A 19,111-nucleotide genomic window follows, 5' to 3' on the forward strand; every position below is an offset into this window, starting at 1 on the left:
GGGGAAGTAGCCAGATATTTGTAAGAATGTCTCCATCAACAGAAGCTGGACCCACAAATAGTAATTGTGTTTTTTTGTTTTTGTTTTTGTTTTGCCTTAAGATCAGTGAAACAAAGGAGTAATAGGTTCTCTTTGCATTCAGGAATCAGATTTTTCTGCAAATGCTTGCTCTGGTGGTTTTTTTTTTTTTTTTTTTTTTTTGGTCTAGTCTCAGGACTCATCTTCAGAATATTTCATTCCCTGTTTAGTTAGCTTTTAGATGTGTCCTCACTGAATCCACTTAGCCTCCTTGAGCATTCTCATGCTTGACCTGACTTACTACAGAGACTGCTTGTCAGAGGTTCCTACTTGTACATTTATCTGGTAATTAGATGCTGAAGAACTGCCTCAAAATTTCCTTCAGGTACCCTGGTACAGAATTCTGGCTTTTGAATTATGCCCTAAAGGATGTGCTATCCCCTGGGGAAATCTACATGTCTGAGGCAAATGACTTCTTGGAAATTTGCTGATACCCATTTTCCTCCTTCCCTTCCTCCCTCCCTCTCTTCCTTCCTCCTTCCCTCTCTCCCTCTTTCCCTTCCTCTTTCTTTTCTTTTCTTTCATCATTGGTTATGTCAGTGCGAGGACCAAATCCTGCAGGTGGTTATACAGAGAGTTTGGTAAAAAGTTCACGTTCCTTCAAGCCTTCTGGGATCTGAGGACCCTCTCACCTCATTTTATCTCCCAACCCCACAACCCTCTTTGTCTTCCTAGTACTCTGAGGAAATAGCATGATATCCTGGTTCCAGGGTGTACTGTAGCCTGTGCCTTGACACATGACTTGCTATCTCAAGAGCCTACCCCATCCCCATAGGCTTAGCAGAGACAGAACACCCACGTTTCTGTGATGGCAAGCTTAGTACCGTAGAGTTGTAAGTGGTGCTCAGTTGTGATCCTTTTCATTTTTATGTATGTCCTTGATTGGTGTTTTATTGGCTTTTACTTACTGTCCTGGCTTAGCCTAAAATGCTCTTCAGCCCATTTCCATCCAAACTGTTATTCAGATATCTTCTCTTCTGTAAATCCCTCCTCCTTCCTGCACCCCACACCCAAGTTGGAAACAAGCCCCTCTGAACTTCTATCCAGTTACATAGCTTTATAATACTTGCTGAATCTAATGAACTGAAATCCTCTAATAATTAAGATGAAGCCCTATGAAAGATGTTAGCATAAAAATATAATGACTTTTAACACTAATCTTCAATATTAAGTGGAAAAATGGCATGTCCTGAACTGTACAGTACAATCTTATTTCTGTATACGTGGGCCCAGAACATAAAATGTATGTGTGTTTGTACACAAAAACAGGACAGATAATGCCAGGAAATACAGTTGCCACAATGTCCAACAGTGGGTTTTGAAATAAAACAACTAGAATTTACATCTCTGTCTTGTACCTCCTTTCTCCCTGCTCCTCCTCACCCCTTAATCTCACACTCTCTCTCTCTCTCTCTCTCTCTCTCTCTCTCTCTCTCTCTCTCTCTCTCTCTCTCACTCACATACACAAATATACACACATGTGCTCATATGCTTACACACAAATGAAGATTTCACCAACCTGTTGCACTTCCAGCTCCAAAATCTCAGGATTGTTTATTGTATATGTTGGTTGATCCTCCCTCCAGCTCAGTGACATATGGTTATACATGAAGTTTTCTCAAGTAAGTTTGCTTGGGGCCATGGCAAGGTAGACAGTATTAGGGGACCAAGAACAATATTTTTTGGTGATTCATATGCTTGTTTTATCTTCCTTGTCAAGACTGTAGTCGAGGTTATGGCAAAAGGGACATAGCCTTTGGAGTTAGAGCATATTCATTTCCTTGCTCTGCCAGTCGCTTGCTTGTGAGGTGGGCGACTTGAGCCTCAGTTTCTTCATGTGCCTTTGGACATTGAATGAGTCTGGGTTGACACCCAGAAATGTGCATTTTTTAACCTTTTGAATTTGTTGAGATTTATTTTATACCCTTGACATATGTAAGTAAGCATTTGATAAGAATGTATGTTTTTAAATTATTGGTTGCAGGATCTTATGAATTTGAATTAGGACTATGTAGTTGATACTTAACTATGGTTTGAATGTGTGTCCCCTCCAAAATTCATGTTGAAAGTTAATCCCAGTTGTGTTGGTAATGCTAAGATGTGGGGTTTTGGGGGGCTTTGCTGTGTGATTGGATTAATGTTTTATGAAAGGACTTGAGGGGTGAGTTTGGTACTGGTATTCTTCTGCCATGCGAAGATACAGCATCCTTTTCTCTCTGCCTTTCTGTACCTTCTGCCATGTTAGGACATCTTGAGTGCAGGATATATGGGAAATGGGCCTTCACTGATACTGAACCTGTCAGTGCCTTCATCTTGGACTAGCTAGCCTCCAGATCTCTGAGAAATAAGTGTCCATTATTTATAAATTACCCTCTTGGGCATTTTGTTATGATGACACAAGCAGACCAAGATAATATTATCGTTCAAGTAGTCTATGTGCACTCACTAATGTTTTGTCTACTTGTTCTCTCAATTATTGAGAGAGGTTTAAAAGTTTACATCTGTGTGAACATGGAGGCTTCTCTTTGTTCCTATTGTTCTTTGCATTTCTGCTTCATGTATTTTGAAGCTGTGTTTTTAGGTGCATACGTATTTAGGTTGTTGTAGCTTTGGAAAAATTATTATTCTGAAACATTCCTCTGTGTCTCTGGAGTATTCCTTGTATTGAAATTAATGTGTCCAATGTACAGACAGACATATCTACTTTCTTTTGCTTACTGTTTTGCATGGTAAATCTTTTCCTTTTAGTGTCCACCATCTATGACTTTATAATTAAAATGCATCCCTCTAGATAACATATAGTTTGTCTTGCTTTTTATCCAGTCTGACAATCTTTGCTTTTTAATAATAGTGTTTAGTCCATTTACACTTAACTTAATTATTAATATGGTTGGGGATATATCTAATGTCTTGCTATTTGTTTCTAATTGTTTCTTCTATTTTTGTTTCCCATTTCTTCCTTTTCAGCCTTTTTAGGGTTAATCATAAATTTTTAATGTAAAGTTTTAACTTTTATGTTAACTTTTTGGCTGTGTCTTTTTTTTTTTTGATATGTATTTTGTTATGGATTACAATATGCATTCTTTATTAATCACTGTGAACTTAAAATGAAAAAAATTATAACAGTAAAATTTGATTTATGCTCTTTCCATCTTTGATGCTATTTTGACATATATTTTACATCGACATAACCTTACAATACAGTGTTTTTATTTTTGCCTGAGACAGTTGTCTTTGGAATAAGAGAAAAGAAAAAAAAATGTTCTTTATATTTATTCATATATTTACCATTTATATTCTGTTCATTCTTTCCCATATATTGAAGTCTCCATCTGGAAACATTTTCTGCATGTCAAAAGAATTTAGGCATTTCTCATAGTGCAGGCCAGCTGGTAACAAATTCTCTCACTTTTGCTTATTTAAGGAATTTTTGGTTGTCCATAAAATTTTTGGTGGATAGGTCCCCCAGCACCCCGCCAACACTCTAAATGTCTCTTTGTTTTGCGTTTTGACCTCCATTGCCTCTGATAAGAGTTTAGCCATGATTCACATTGTTGTTCCTTGGCATGTAATGTGTCTTTTTTTTTATCTGCTACTAAGATTCCCTAAGGTGGTTCTTTGTGTATTTATCTTTCTTGGGTTTGCTGAGTTACTTGTATCTATAACAGTAGTTCTTATTTGGGGATAGTTTTGCTTCTCTAAGAAATATTTGGCAATATCCGGAGATATGTTTGCCCGTCTACTGTGGTGCTTGGGGTTGAGGAAGATACTATTATAATCTAGTTAGTAGAGGCCAGGCATGCTGCTAAAAATTCAACAATGTCCATGACAGCCCCTACAACAACTAATTAATCAGCTCACAATGTCAATAGTGCCAAGTACTGAGGCTGAGAAAACCTTATCTTATTTAATTTCATTTTGCCATGCTAGGATTGAGCCCAGCATATCACACATGCTAGATAAGGACTGTACCACTAGGCTACACCTCTAGCCCTGAGAAATTTTAGAAACAAAATATTTTGTCTGTCTCATTTTCTTCCTCCTTTCCTGCTTGTACTCACTTGATACAACTTGATGTCTCACAGGTTACTGAAATTCTGTTTTTCAATTTTCTTTTTCTCTGTTGTTGATTAGAAAACTTCTATGCACCTGTTTCTAAGTTCACTAACATTTTCTTTTGTAATTTCTAATCTCTTAAACTCAGGTAGCAAAATTTCATTTCAGATATTATACTTTTTAATTCTAGATTTTAAAACTAGATTCCTTGTTGTTAACTCACTGAGACTATTTTTTTTTTCTTTGAGTCTTTGAAGATATTTATAAGCTGTAAAGTTCATGTCTGCTAATTCCAATATCCGGGGCATTTTGGTCTATTTCTATTGATTTTTTGTATTTGTCAATTTCCCATGTCTTTACTTCTCTAGTTTTTTTTTTTTTGGTGTGTGTGTGTGTGTGTGTTTAAATTGGATAACAGACATTGTGATGATACTTCTGTGGGAAGTTTGAATTGTCATTTTCCTTTAAAACACATTGAATTTTATTCTGGAAGACAGTTAAATTACAGGCACATTCTTCTGGTCCTGCCAGGCTTGCTTTATTCTTTTTTAAAGTGGGCCTGTTGTGGTTTTAAACTCAGTGCTGGGGTATGGCCTCTACCTTAGGCTGACATCCTTATTCCTGTGTGGATGTGGTCTTTCTGATGTGGAAACTCTGGAAAATGACTGTGTACGTCTGCTCTACAGAGCCTGTTAGGTTCTCAGCTCTCCAGCAGGCAGTCTTTCCCAGGCCTTGTGAAGTCTCGCTTTATACAGCCTAGACCTCAGCCAAGGACAAGGTGCCTTTCCTTGCAGACTTCTGCTTCCCTTCCCCCTTTCATCCCCACCTCCGTCTCCCATGCCATTCCACTCTCTGCTTTCTTTTATATAGCCCCACGTGGCCCAACTTCTCAGCAGCTTTTGTATCTTTAATCCGTGGCTCTGCAGCTCAGCAAGACCACTGTTCTGCTTAGGCTTTAACTCCCTTTATGTAGCAGGCAGAAAGCTGGGCGGCTGTGAGCTCGCCTCTGTGTTTCCCTTCTTTCAAAAGTCCCAATCCTTTTGGTCTAAAACAGATATTTCATATAACTTATCCAGTTTATCACAGGAGGTTAAATCCAATTCCATTTACTCTGTCATAGGCAGAAGTAGAAATCAGGAATTCATGATCTAAGTAAGGATTCCAAAGGATGGGTCACATTTAAAATACTGATATAGGGACCTGTGGTTGTAGCTCAGTGGTATAGCACTTGCCTAGCATGTGTGAGGCACTGGGTTCGATTCTCAGAACCATGTAGAACTAACTAAATAAAATAAAGGTATAAAAAAATACAAAAATATTAAAAAATAAAATAAAATAAAATACTGATATGATCTGTTTAGAGTAGATATACCCTGTTCAAAGTTGACCTTGCTTTGTGAGGGATGGTGAGAGGATCCCTACTCTCCAGGAGGTCTAGGTATGTTACACTTGATGAGAGATAGAGGACTCTCTTCTGATTCATTTCTTGGTGTGAGATCCCTTTGAGCCTAATTATGCGTGTGTAATTGCTACAGTGCTGTGTTGTAATCCGTGTTTTCACTGTCTTGTATACAGATGGAATGCGTCCTCACAGCAGACGCCTTGATCACATATACTATAGGAATTAATAGTGCATATGCATGTGTGATACAAGTATGTCAACATTTATTAAATGTTTACATTTTAGATATATAGTTGATTGCATGTTTAATTTTAAATATGTCAATAAAATTATTATTTTTTTAAGTTCATTATAGGAATGATCTGGGGAGTCATTTCTTCTTGTTGTTGTGTCTCTTGAGACATAGGGGGACATTGCTAATATCCCACCACATACTAAGCTGTGATGAGTCTGAGTGGTTTCCTTTCATGGTCCAGTGAAGACCTATGTACCTGATTCTGCTTGATCAAATGAAAAAAGTATGGGTCTTTTTATCTCCTGGGTAAGCATGGTCAATAGGTGCTGGAAGAATCAGTGCTGAAATCAGAAATTCAGAGTGGGAGAATCAATGAAAGCATCTGCCTATGGTTAGGCAAAGGGCAGGTCTCTGCCAAGGTCCATATGCTCAGTCCTCCATGCCAACTCTGCCATCTTTTCTCCTAGTCTTGCACTGTACAGCAGTCCAATTTCACATACATTTATTGAGTGCTTACTGTGTTCTGGGAACAGTGTTGAGGCCTTTGGTAGGTAGGACACAGCTTGAAACATGTTCTCTGTTATTGAAGACCCAGAGTCTGTGGGATTGAGGGAGAACTGACACATTCACAAGTAATTTTAATACCGATCAGACTGCTGTGAGTCTTGGGGTGGAGGTACAAAGTGAGGTAGGAGAATGGGAGCAAGAGAAACAAAGTCCCTCGTGAAAGAAGGCAGGATGGGGAGGTGGAAAAGAGCAGAGGCCATGGAACCAGTAAACCCTGGGTTCATTCTCATTCTGCCATTACCATTACTAAAGTCAGCGAAGCTCAGTGGGATTCTCACCTGCTGCTGTGCATAGCACGAGGGTTCAGTTTAGTTGTTTATGGAAACTGCTTAGCCGAGTGCCTAGTCTAGAATATTTGTTTAATAGAAGACTTTTATATAATGATGATAGTGTCAAAGAGATTTAGAAATTGAGGGAATTTAGGGAATCATCTAATCCAATCCCATATTTTTGTGTTCTTTGAATCCCTGATTATGTCATTCTCCCAATGCCATACAGCATGAGGAACAGCTGGGGATGCAGACCCATAATCCAGTGCTGTTCCAGCAAAGACCTGAAAAACGAATGCAGAAATAGTGTACATGCTGATATTATGGAATTCATAGTGATAGTAAAAAATTTTGTAACTGATATGATAATATATATGACATAACAGTCCTGTATTTTTATCACAAAAATAAATGCACATGCATATATTAAAATTACCAGAGGGCTGGGCATATAGCTCAGTTGGCTTGTGCATGTGCTTGCTTCACATGCACAAGGCCCTGGGTTCAATCCCCAGCACCTCCAAAACAAAACAAAACAGAACAAAAAAAAAACCCTACCAGATAATGACTTATAACACAAGTTATATATCACTCTAATTTTCAAATTTTTTGTTGATTTTGAAGAGTTTCAAGAATGTTCTTAATACTAGTTAAATGAGCTCCACTATTTGATGTAGGAAATGGCAGCAGATCCTTGCAGCAACTTCCCTATTAAAATATTATCATATTATTCAGGGTTCTCTAGGGGAACAGAACAAACAGGATATGTATATGTATGATTTTAAAAGGGGGTTTATAAAATTGGCTTGCATGATTAGAAGCTGGGTAGCCCCACAATGGCCATCTACAGGCCAGAGAGCGGAGAAACCAGTAGCAGCTCAGTTCAGGAAACTGGAGCCTCAGAACAAAAGGGACCAGTGACGCAGCTCCCATCTGGACTGAAGGCCTAGAAACTCCCTGGCGAGTCACTGGTGAGGGTCGGTATTGGAAGGCTGAAGGAGTTCCATGACCATGGACCGAGGCAGCAGCAATAGATGCACCTGCCCAAGAATGGAGCTTGCTTCCCTCATGGCTTCCTTCTGCTCCTGTCTCTTTCCCCCCAACCAGTCCCCAGCCTATTGGACAGTGCCCCCTGTATTCAGGGAGAAGCTCCTTTTGCTGTCCTACATACCAATCGTCTCTGGAAATACCCTGGAAACACAGATCCAGTCAGAAATCTCTTAATCCTAGGTGTTTCCAATTAATTTGACAGTCCAGATTAACCATCCCAGTCACCATAAAGACCTTGGCACCTAGTTTTAGACCACAGAGGGCTAGGCCTGCTGTTGATTTGTAAGAGATATGATACACTTGGATGCCTATGCTTCCTACATGGCCTGAGACCAGAAAGCCTGAATCATTGGCCCCAGCTGCTCCAGGCCTATGCCTGCCAGTGCCAGGCTTCTCTGCAGCTGCTGGTAGATACTGGACAAGCCCTGGCTACTGCCCCCTTGGTCTGTTGAACAGTTTCCAGACCTGTCCAGGGCTGCTGCTATGCAGTGTGACTTGTCATTTTAATAAATCTATTATATGCCAGATAGTCCAGAAGTGTTGCAGTATTTCAAGAACCAGCACCCCTGAATCTGTGTGAATCTGAAGATAAGTTCTGCTGATAGCTCAAGATAGGTACTCACACCATCCACCAGATCACTTTGGGATAAAAAGTGGAAACCTTAGAGCTGTAGAACATTCAAGGTTCTGAACTCCCCAAATGTAGGATTTCATTGTACTGTGGCTAGAAGTGCCAGGAAGGGATTCCTCTCATTGTATTTATCTCTGGTCTGGCCTAACCCATCAGAGGCCTTTGTGCTGAGGCTATCTGGCTCTGCTGTAGGCAGCATTTTCATGGCTTTATCCTTTCCATATCCCCATCACCTGGTAGCTGTTGTTTGTTAATTGCTCATAGTATGTCAGACCTTATGCTGAGTGTTTTACAGAACTGTCTCTTATAGATCCTCCCCACAATCCTATGTGATATTGTATCAATGGTTCCAGCCTACAGATCAGGACATCTATATTTTGACAAGTTACTTAACTTCCCCACATTGTACATCCAGCTAGTAGCAGCAGTGGGATCCAAATGAGTTCTGGCTGATATGAAGCCCATATGTCAATAGTGGTGACTTTGTTTAATTTTAACCTCTTGTTTGGCACAGGAAGTGTTCCCAAAATTATTTTGGCTTAATTTTTTTTTTTTTTTTTTTTTTTGTGAAATTTGTATTTCTAATTGAGTTCCTGGACATCCTGAGGTAGGCAAGCTGTGGATTCATTTACTATGAGAGCTGAAATTTCTAAGAATTAAAATTAAAGTTCTAATCATTTAAAAACATCTCATTACTTACAAATCATATTGTGTATGGTCTCATTAGATCCCGTTGATGATATGAAGCATGTAGGAAAGTTTTTGTTAATGAGTTCCAGTTTATGGGGGTAGGGTGGGAGGATGCCCAGAGCCCAGGAATATAATGATAGGTTCAAGGTTGCACAGTTTTTAAGCAGAAAAGCCAATTAAGTCTGTGGTCTCTTTGTTGAAGCTTCCCTGGAATAGGTAATGCAGAGTGATGTTAAATAGTCTTTGATTCTGGAAGTCAAAGCAGAGGGTTTTTCCGTGGTTCAGTACCCATGTGATCCATTTCTCTAATAGCTGGGAAGCCAGGAACTGAGAAATCTGTTACACAAGGATGAGGAGGCCTTTGTGGTGATGACCCTGGTTCCTTGTCCTTGGCCCAGTGTTGTGGAGAAGTGATGGCGTTTTCTTAGGGCAAAAGTTAATGGTGCTCCTCTGCAGAGTCACTTTAGTGTTTGGGATATCTATGCTACAGTTGTCAACCTTGTTGATGCCAGGAGGGGATCCTTGTAGCATTTGTGACCCTTAACCACAGAGGAGAAAGCTCACGTGAAAATGAACATGAACACTACTAGATCCTACTGCCAACATTCAGTTTATCAGCCATTCCTCAAGCAGGCTGATCCTGAGAATAACAAGATAGCTGGATGCCAAAGCTGGATGACTCTGTGGAAGTGTCTTTGTGGAGGTCCAGGGGACCTGCTGAGGAAGGTTGATGTTCCCCAAACTGTAAAAATTGCCAATAGTTCATTATGGCTTCTCTGTTCTTGACCTACTGGATTATCTTGAATATTTCTATCAGGATTGAGTGAGTTACCACCATTGTGAAGTCAACTCCCAAATCTTAGGATGAGTCAAGTACAGAAGGATATTTCCAGCTAGCCTAGAGCCTGCTTGGAACTGCAGAGCCACAAAGGCTGCTGGAGGGCTGCTGAGCAGCATCTGGCTGAGAAACTGTTCTGAAACTGTGAGCTACGATGAGTCACACACGAGGAGAGAGGTCTCCCCAGCTGTCGAGGAAGGACAGAATGAACTTTAATAGCAGAGCATTCGACTGTTGTCTTTGTTTTATGTAGCATATTTTTAAATTATAAAACTAATGATGTAAGTTGTAGGAAACTTAAAAAGTACAACCGTGCAAACAAAAATCACTCATTTTCCCAGATATCATTAGATATAATTGCTGTAACTAATTTGAAAAGGTAGCAGATAAAAGCCTAGACTCTGGAGCAACCTGGCTACAACTCCCGGCTCACCAACTGTGGAACCTCAGGCGAGTCCCTGGGGTATCTTCGTTTCTGTTTCTTCCTGTGATTGGGGATAGCCATGATATTACCTTCCCAGAATGGTTGTGATGATTAAGTGGCGATTGTGTATGAAGAGTTTAGATCAATGCCTGTTTCATAGTAGGCATTTAGTAAATTTGAGTTGTTATTATTATTGTTTTATATTTACTGTGACTTGTGAATCGTCTAAACTCAAATGTTTTTCTTTCACAAAGCTGAGATCACACTGTGTGTAACGTTTTGTGTTCTGCTCGTTTTCCACTTTACCCTTTGTCATAAGTATCTGACCTCTTCTACAAAGTGACTTTAATAGTTAATGGCATACATATATTCAATAGTTAATTATAAATATGTTATTACATGGCATTATTTAGGAATGCTTGACCAATTTCCTAACTATTGAAAAATACATGATTTGTATTTTCTTTCGATTTCTATTTTTTGCCATTCCAAACAATACTTCAGTGAATATCGTCTTTTTCCCCCAAATCTTTGCATATCAACCTTCTTTTGACAACTATACCATATGGAGGAGTGTCCCTTGCTAAGTCATCAGGTGGGATTGCACACGGCCCCAGTGTCACGGGTGCACACTGTAGGAGCAGAGGACGTGCCTGGGGAGGTCACCGTGCCACAAGTCATTTGTAGTCTCCTCGGCCTTTCCCTGGCTCTGCCAAGGGACTTCTCAGTATCTTGCCTATGGTGGCCACCAAGTCAATAAAGTGTGTGTGGGGGGCAGCCACATCAACTTTCCTGTCTTTCTAGTTACAGTAAGGAGGGAAGAGCAGCCTGAACATTTGTGCTGGTCCTCCGAAAGATCAGTTCTCCAAATAACTACTTCAAGCCATTTTGGAACAAAGCTTGATATTAAGTGACCTAAGGTTCTTTGGGAGGGAGAAATTCTCACCCAGGAGACCCCAGTTTTGTAAGAATGGTAAGGCTATACATGTGGTGAGGTCCTATAACTTGGAAGGGGGGGAGTGCTGTGTCTCATCTCCTAAATACTAGGAATCCCAAAGAAAACTTGCTTATTACATCCTTGGGAATAACATGGGGGGCAGAGTGCACGTCTCTTGTGTTAGTTTTTGGTGGGATTTGATTTTCAAATAACCAGACATCATGGAACGTGAATCTGCTTGGGAACTTAGAAGCAGAGGCCTGGACCTTTCTTTTTGGATGGCGTTCTGATGTCTGCTCAGCTCTGACCTCCCCGCCCCAATGCTCTTACATCTGTAGATCCTGCAGGGGCTTTAGTAACCCCAGCCAGTGTTCTTCTTGCTGGCAACCATTTTAGCCAAGGTGTCAAGCTTAGCGTTCCTAAGGATGCAAGGATTTTGTATGATTTGAGCAGAGGTTGCAAAACTTTTTTAAAGGACCATGTAGTAAATACTTCAGACTTTATGAACCACAAGGCCTGTGTCACAACTTCTCAGCTCTGCCCTGGCAGCACCAAAGCTGCCATCACCAAGATATAAACACCCAAGTGGAGCTGTATGGCTCATTTGGTTTTGTGGATTCAGTGGTGGAACCCAGGCCCTCATGCAGGCCAGGCAAGCACTCCACCACTGACCACGTGTCCTGCATTCTAATGACGTTTTACCTTTAGATGTGAAATTTGACCATCATGAAATTATCACAGTATGAAACATTGTTCTTGCTTTGGCTTTTTCAGTCATTTAAAAATGTAAAAAACATTGTTATTTCACAGATAGTGCAGAAACAGGCAAGGAACTGGATTTGCTATTGGGCTGTAGTTTGTTAACCCCGATCTGCTGTCATCGTTTTCTTCTGCATGATGCTTTCTGACTGCATCGTTGCTCTCATTGTCATCTCGGGTTTTGAAACCCCTCTGCTCCTTCTCTGGACCAGCTGAAGCTAAACTATCTTTGTAGAATCTGTGCTTTCAGCACTTAGTAACTCCTTGGGGAAAGCAGAATACCCACTTAAAGGAATCAGTAGGGCAAAGAAAACGACATCCCTCTTCTCTCTTTTTGTATCTTGGTTGGTGTGACAGAATTTGGGCATGAGTGTTACAGAAGGATTCTGGCAAGTTATTCTGGTTTCTTCGCCTTCCCAAGGTTCTAATGAGCAGAGCATGTAGCCTGAGTGATGCTGAGAGTCTGATTTTTAGATAATCAAGGACATTTATATCTCTTAATAGGCTGTGGTCTTAGAGTTATGTTCCAGCATAAAACTAAGAGTCAGAGACATATGTAGACAACTTCGTGTCATCTGTTAGAACAATGATGCAGCAGGAGGATGTTCCGGCTGAAGTGGGAATTTGGGATGGAAATGGGGGAATTATAAATGTTTTTTACTGCCCAGTCTTCACTGTATTTAAAATGAGAATGGTAGATTTTTGCATGGGGGTGTGTTTAAAGAAAACTAATGTGCCCTATTTCATAGGGAGCGGTCTCATACTAATCTGTGGAGCTATGGTTTAGACCAGTTCCTGGCATTTTATCCAGGATGGTGAAGCAGAGGGGGTGGCAGAGGCTCAGGCCTCCTGGTAATGAGATTGTGTTAGTCTGACAGATGCAGTGATTTATGAGGGTGCTTGTTTTGGGGACATCTGCTGCTGAGTGGAGCCAGATGAAAGGAAAAGAGCTAGGAATAGGAGAGGGGCAGTTGTGTATAAGGCAGGTAAGGACCGTCCTGATGGCAGCTGTTAAGGATCATGAGCTGATGTGGAGCTGTGGAAGAGCGGGAAACGGTTGATTAGCCTGGGTTTCAAAATTACACAGACTGGGTTTGAATTGCTGGCTTTTACTTGTTAGTTGAGGTCTTAGCTGAGCCATATCCCTTCTTTGAGCCTCCATTTCTTCATCTGTAAAGTCCACTATGTGAACTGTACCATCATAAAGGGCCATGCAGAGCTCCTGCTGCATAGGAGAGCTCAGGAAGCAGTGGATACTGCTGATGTTGGTCCCTGTAGCCATTCATTTGTTTATTCATCAGCATTCATTATTCTTCAGAATTTCTGAGAGAGGCTCATTTTCAAAAAGAGGCCTAATGAAAACTTAGGTTTTAAAGGCTCTTGTGATTGAAGAACATGACAATCAACATCGGTTTAGAGGTATATGTATGAACATCTAAATGGCATATGATAATTGAGTAAGTACTTGAAGTATGATTTTAAAAATAGCTGCCTGGCCAGTAAACACAATAATTTCTTCATTAGTAATCAGGGAAATCATAAAATACAGTAGTTCTCCCTTATCTGCTTATTGGGTACGTTCCAAGACCTGCAGTGGCTGCCTGAAACCATAGATAGTACTGAATCCTATCATGTCCAGGAATGCTGCTAAACACCCTGTGTGCAGGGAATACCCCCTCCCCTAACGCACAAAGACATATTTGGCCCCAACTATCAACGAAGTGAGGTTGAGAAGCCTTGAACTAAAGCTAACCACAGGGGTCGGAAAGTATAATTTTATGAAGCTGCAAGCATACAGAAGCTGAAATATTCGGCAGATAACAACCATGCCCACTGTATGTCCTCAGGTCTAAAGTTCTTATCAAGACCTTTCAGAAAATATTTTCATGATGTGTGTGAGCTATTGCTGTGAGGGGACCGCCTTGGGCCTTCTAACAGTCACCCCACTAAAGGGCAGCAGAGGCTGGGATTCTCTTCAGCTGCCTCTGCTCTTCCTCAGTGGTCTCTTTGGAGCAGCACTGCCCAAGTCATATAAGGCAGACCACATAGGTAATTAAATTTTTTTAGTATCCACATTAAAAGAGTAAAAAAGAAACAGGTGAAATTCATTGAAATAATATAATTTAATTCAATATATCTAAAATACTATAACATGTAACAAATGTAAATATGGTAATGAGATATTTTGTTTACTTATTTTAAACACCAAGTCTTTGAAATTTGATGTTATTTTATACTTACAGCACTTCCCAGTTAGGGCCAGTTGTATTTCAGGTGCCAGTGACTTGTGGTTACGGTATTGGACAGTACAGCTCTTCAGGTTTCTGTGCCTGGGACCCAGTGAGGGACTTTCCTTGTTCTCTCTGAGGACCAGCAACATGGCGTAACTCAGTTGATAAGTTCTGAGAGTGGATGTACCTTCTCGGAATCTCTGAACCAGACTCCCAAGGATGATGCGTGAATGTTGAGGAATGAAGAGGGATGGGTTCCAGCATAGTCTGTGCCATCACCTCCTTCTCTCTTTTTCCTTGGCAGGTGCCTCGTCTCCAGACATGGAGCCCAGCTATGGGGGAGGTCTTTTTGACATGGTGAAAGGAGGAGCAGGGAGACTCTTTAGTAACCTAAAGGACAACTTGAAAGACACCCTCAAAGACACATCTTCTAGAGTTATACAATCTGTTGCCAGGTACGTGCCTTCCTCCTGGTTAAGCTACGCTCCCATGCTCATCTGGTTGCCTGCCAGCTGCCCTGCCAGCTGCTTATTTTGTTCGAAGAATGTCTGTTTTGTCATATAATTGCATGGGAGCTGATCAACTGAGGACTGTCATTGAAGCCGTGAAGCTACAAGGACAGACTGGGAGGATTCAGCTCGCTGGTGCATTAGGGTACAATGTTGCCATTCCTGACTTTAGATGAGATCGGGAGCCTTCAGGGTGGTGTGGTTGTAGACCCATTCCCGGTTTTAGAATCCTGGGTTCTCATGCACTATCTGTGCTTGTTAACCATGTGACCTAAGGCAAGTTAATTAATTCTCTAAGCTCTACTTTTATACTCTGATAGGATTTGTGGTGTTGGGTGGATTGAGGATTAAAGGAGAAAATAAAAGCATATACACTCTGAAATAAGTAATATGTGCAGATTGTAATCAAAACAGAACTTTCATATCCCACTAGTTCTTTAGAATTTATTTAATGGCAGAAGTTTTCTACTCTTGTACTGTATTAAAATTCTTACAGAAATCATGTGAATTATGTTTTATTCTCAGGTATTAGGAAATTGTAGGTTTACTTTAAGTTATAGTATTGAGTTTTGAATCAGAAATTCAAATGCCAAGTCCAGTATATTAATCAGCATTTTAATATTGGTTCAATAGTAAAATTTACCCTTCTAGTTCCCAACCAGGACCTTGGTAGGTTAAAAAAAAAAAATGTATCATTTGTGCTTTCTCAATCACTTCTTCCCCTACCCTTTAGCTGCTCATATTTAGAGGAGAAATTTCCATGTAGGCAGATATGCTGGAACAATCAGTATAAATAAGCAGAGATTGTTCAAGAAGCAGCATCCATGGGGCATTGGGATGCACTAATTGGAGTGGTTTATTTGTACCCCTGAGGGTATGGACTGTCTTCTCTTGATGATGCTTTCTTGTTAGTGAAGGGCTTGAGGGGAGTCAAAATATGCCTGCTGGACAGAAGTGTCCAAGTTCATGATGTCCAAGTGATAGAGGGAAATCTTGGCATATTTAGATCATTTTAATATGTGCCCTTTCCTGTCTCACTTTTAGCTACACGAAGGGAGATTTAGACTTCACTTATGTTACCTCCAGAATTATTGGTAAGTTTCTCATGTTTTTAGCTGCTCTTTGGTTCAACCATCAAATGCTGCTCATCCCAGTAGCAGGCCTGTGTAACCTGTTTTCTTTCCGTGTGACTTCTCCTAGTGATGTCCTTTCCTCTGGACAATGTTGACATAGGATTCAGGAATCAGGTTGATGACATTCGGAGCTTTTTGGATTCCAGACATCTTGATCACTACACAGTCTACAATCTGTCACCCAAATCTTACCGAACTGCCAAGTTTCACAGCAGGGTAAGGAATTTTAGCCCTAGGATTGCTTGTTGAAGACATCCCAGGTTGTTTTTTCTCTTAAGAGATGCCCTTAAAGCCTTTGACATTAACCATATGAAGAACTATAAACTCTGGCTACCAAATGTCAGATGTGTATTTTCATTATTACTGGTGTGTGTATACTGATCTGCCCATGAAATATTTATTAGGCTGTTATAAGATGTTCTGAAGATTTTCTTTGAGGAAATTTTTAGGAAAGTGTCTCTATCAATGAAATACTATCTAAATTGGGGTATCAATCACTTGGTGTTTGATGGGTTCTTAGAATGGTCACAAGGTTCAGTTTAGGGACTGTACTGCTGCATAGGCAAGTTGGCTACCCTTATACTGTAACACTAATTAGGTCTTTGACCTTCCTACTTGGGCATCAAGATGAGGCAGTCTCAGGACTGGGATGTAGCTCAGTGGTAGAATGCTTGCCTAGCATGCTCAAAACCCTGGGTTGGATCCTAGCATCACACACACATGCACGTGCGTGCACACACACACACACACCACACACACACACACTCACAGTGAGGCAGTGTGGCTAGATCAGTAATGATGAAAATACACATCTGACATTCAGTAAAGATGCCACTTTCATAAGTAAAGGATAGTATATAAATAGTCCACACTATAGGTTTGGTAATACTACTACTAATATTAATAAAAGTGAGAGTGGTAGCCAATACTTACAGAGCATTTACACTGCATTGAGAATTTTACATGCGATGTCATGTATAATTCATCAGTCCTTTGAGATAATTGAGTAACTGAGGTACAGAGAGAGAAGGTAACTTTCCCAAGTTCACACATCCCATATATGACGTAAATCCTGTATTCTTAACAGTTACCCTGGGCTGACAGCAAAAAAACTGGGCTGTCCTTTTGAAGTTGCTCTTTGAATGGAGTTAGAGAAATATTCCTACTTTCTGGCTGGTTAAGGAACTCTGAGGGCTGGCTTAGGTTTGAATCTGACATCAAGCCTGATATTTCTGGCCAGTGAATTCCAGATTTACTCATTAAAATAAGGCTTCTTCTCTTTCAAGAACTTCTTCAAACCCTTTTATTTAGCCTTTTGATATTATTGGTATTGCAACTTCATCCAGGTATTTTAATGAATTAGAAAGGGTTTTCTACACATTGACATTTAAGGAGCATAACTTGATTTCAGATGTGAAAAATGATAGGTGGCCTTCAGTGTTGCGTACTGAGGATTTCCGACTGCATGCTGGAGCACACTTTGTTCCAAATACCAATTGCCGTTGATAATCCTTGGGCCTCTGTTTGCACATCTGTAGAGCACACAAGAAGACTGTCCTATATGCTAAGACCTCTTTCTGTACTAATATTTAATAAGATAGAGAACAGTTTTGTTAAATAATTTTTTCAGTGTGTCTTTAGAATAGTCTCAGCATATAGTGTGCATCAGAATCACTTGGAGGGCTTGTAAAACACAAATTTCTGATTCAGTAGGACAGTGGTGGGGTGAAAATCCTCATTTCTGACAACTTCCTGGATGCTGCTGCTCTACCTGTTGCTATGGGGACCACTCTTTGACAAACACCAATAAAATCATTCGAAGTGGTTAGATCTAAGTTGCCATTTTATAATGAAGTTTTTAAGTGCAGTTCTTTTAAATCCACTGTAATAAACTCATCTTCTAACTTTATCCCATCTTTTATGTAATTCAGAGCAAGGGAATTAATATCAAACAAAAATGTAGGTAAACATTCTGTTTCTAACTTGATGTAAATCTTTTTAATTGATTTTTTTTTTTTGGGGGGTTTGGAGCCATCATTTTCATAATTGAAGGGAAGTGGAATGTCTTGCACAATATTTCATGGAAATTTTATTTGATTTTTAAAAGATTTGTGATAGTCTGGAAATTTTCCCTCCAAATGTAAATAAAGATATAGTATCACTATAGAAGGACTCATACATTATGAAGATGCCTCTTTGAATAATATTTATAAAAAGCAGTCTTCATAAACATATCTTTAAAGAAAAGCATCTATTAGTGTAGTTAAGATTTTGTGACTGCATTTAACAGTTTACTAAAGGAACCAGGAATAATGCATTGAGCATCTACCCTGGGCTGCTCTCTCTTGCCCTAGAAGAGCAGGGAGTATGTTTATTTTATTTGCTATCTAGAACAATGCCTGGCATGGCTAATAAATGTTTCTTAAAAGAACAAATATATCAAAAATCATTAAATACTGTAGATATAAAAGAAATATTTGGCTCTTGTCTTCAAGGGTCTTAAGCCTGTTTGGAGAGAGAACCAAGATCTTGTTAAAGACAGATGCAAATATTTGCAAAACCTGCTGAGGGAGTTGAGTTCAGGGGGACAGAAGTGACAGCTGGACCTGAAAGCATGACTAAGGCTGATATAGGTGAGAGGAAGAGGACCAATTCTTTTCTATGCAAATGGTACAATGTGTCTTAGGAAGCTCTTCATGATCTGGCCTCTGCCTGTCTCTGTGACTTCAGATTTTAATGTTCTTCATTGCCCCCAAGCCCCATGCTCCAACAAGGGATGCTCCAATGTACACACACACACACACACACACACACCCCTGCGCCCCCACACACTATCTCTGCATGAGCTATGTCTCTCCTTAAAATGCCATCCATGTCACACCTCCACTTTCTTCTTTGTTAGCCTAACTTTGCTAAAGGGAGTATTTCTTCATATCACAGGCTTTTCCAGTTCTTTCTTCTAAAACACATCTTGGGCCCTTCACAACAGTCCCAGAACTTGGCAGAATAGAACTGGACCCTCTGACCATTCTCCCTCAATGCTCAGTTGCATCTCATAAAGAGAGTCCCAAAGCCTTAGTATTTTTATCTTAGCTCTGTTTTTGATTTGATCCATATCTTTCCAAATCCCTAGCCCTTACTCTCCCCAGCATTAACACAGTGAATTGATTTGCATCCCATTTTTGCATTACTTAGAAAAGTTTTCTTGGTTCTTCTCCTCCAGTCTGCAAGGATTAGAACCATTTCTTCCTCTTTGTAGTTTAGTGGAGTGTTAGATCTGTAATTAAACTTTATTTTAATAA

The 19,111-nt window shown here is 40.1% G+C and overlaps 1 protein-coding gene across 9 annotated transcripts in view; it reads left to right on the plus strand.

Moving 5' to 3' along the window:
* DNAJC6 (DnaJ heat shock protein family (Hsp40) member C6) overlaps positions 1-19,111 on the plus strand; it is a 164,578-nt gene that overhangs the window by 98,782 nt on the left and 46,685 nt on the right. For all 9 annotated transcript variants that reach the window (XM_079130256.1, XM_079130264.1, XM_079130258.1 and 6 more), the window contains 3 exons: positions 14,472-14,622; positions 15,721-15,770; positions 15,877-16,025. In XM_079130256.1, the coding sequence (XP_078986382.1) occupies positions 14,472-14,622; positions 15,721-15,770; positions 15,877-16,025 (350 nt within the window). The remainder of the gene's footprint in view (positions 1-14,471; positions 14,623-15,720; positions 15,771-15,876; positions 16,026-19,111) is intronic.

The sequence above is a fragment of the Sciurus vulgaris genome (assembly GCF_902686455.1).
Source record: "Sciurus vulgaris genome assembly, chromosome: 1".
NCBI classification, from domain to species: domain Eukaryota; kingdom Metazoa; phylum Chordata; class Mammalia; order Rodentia; family Sciuridae; genus Sciurus; species Sciurus vulgaris.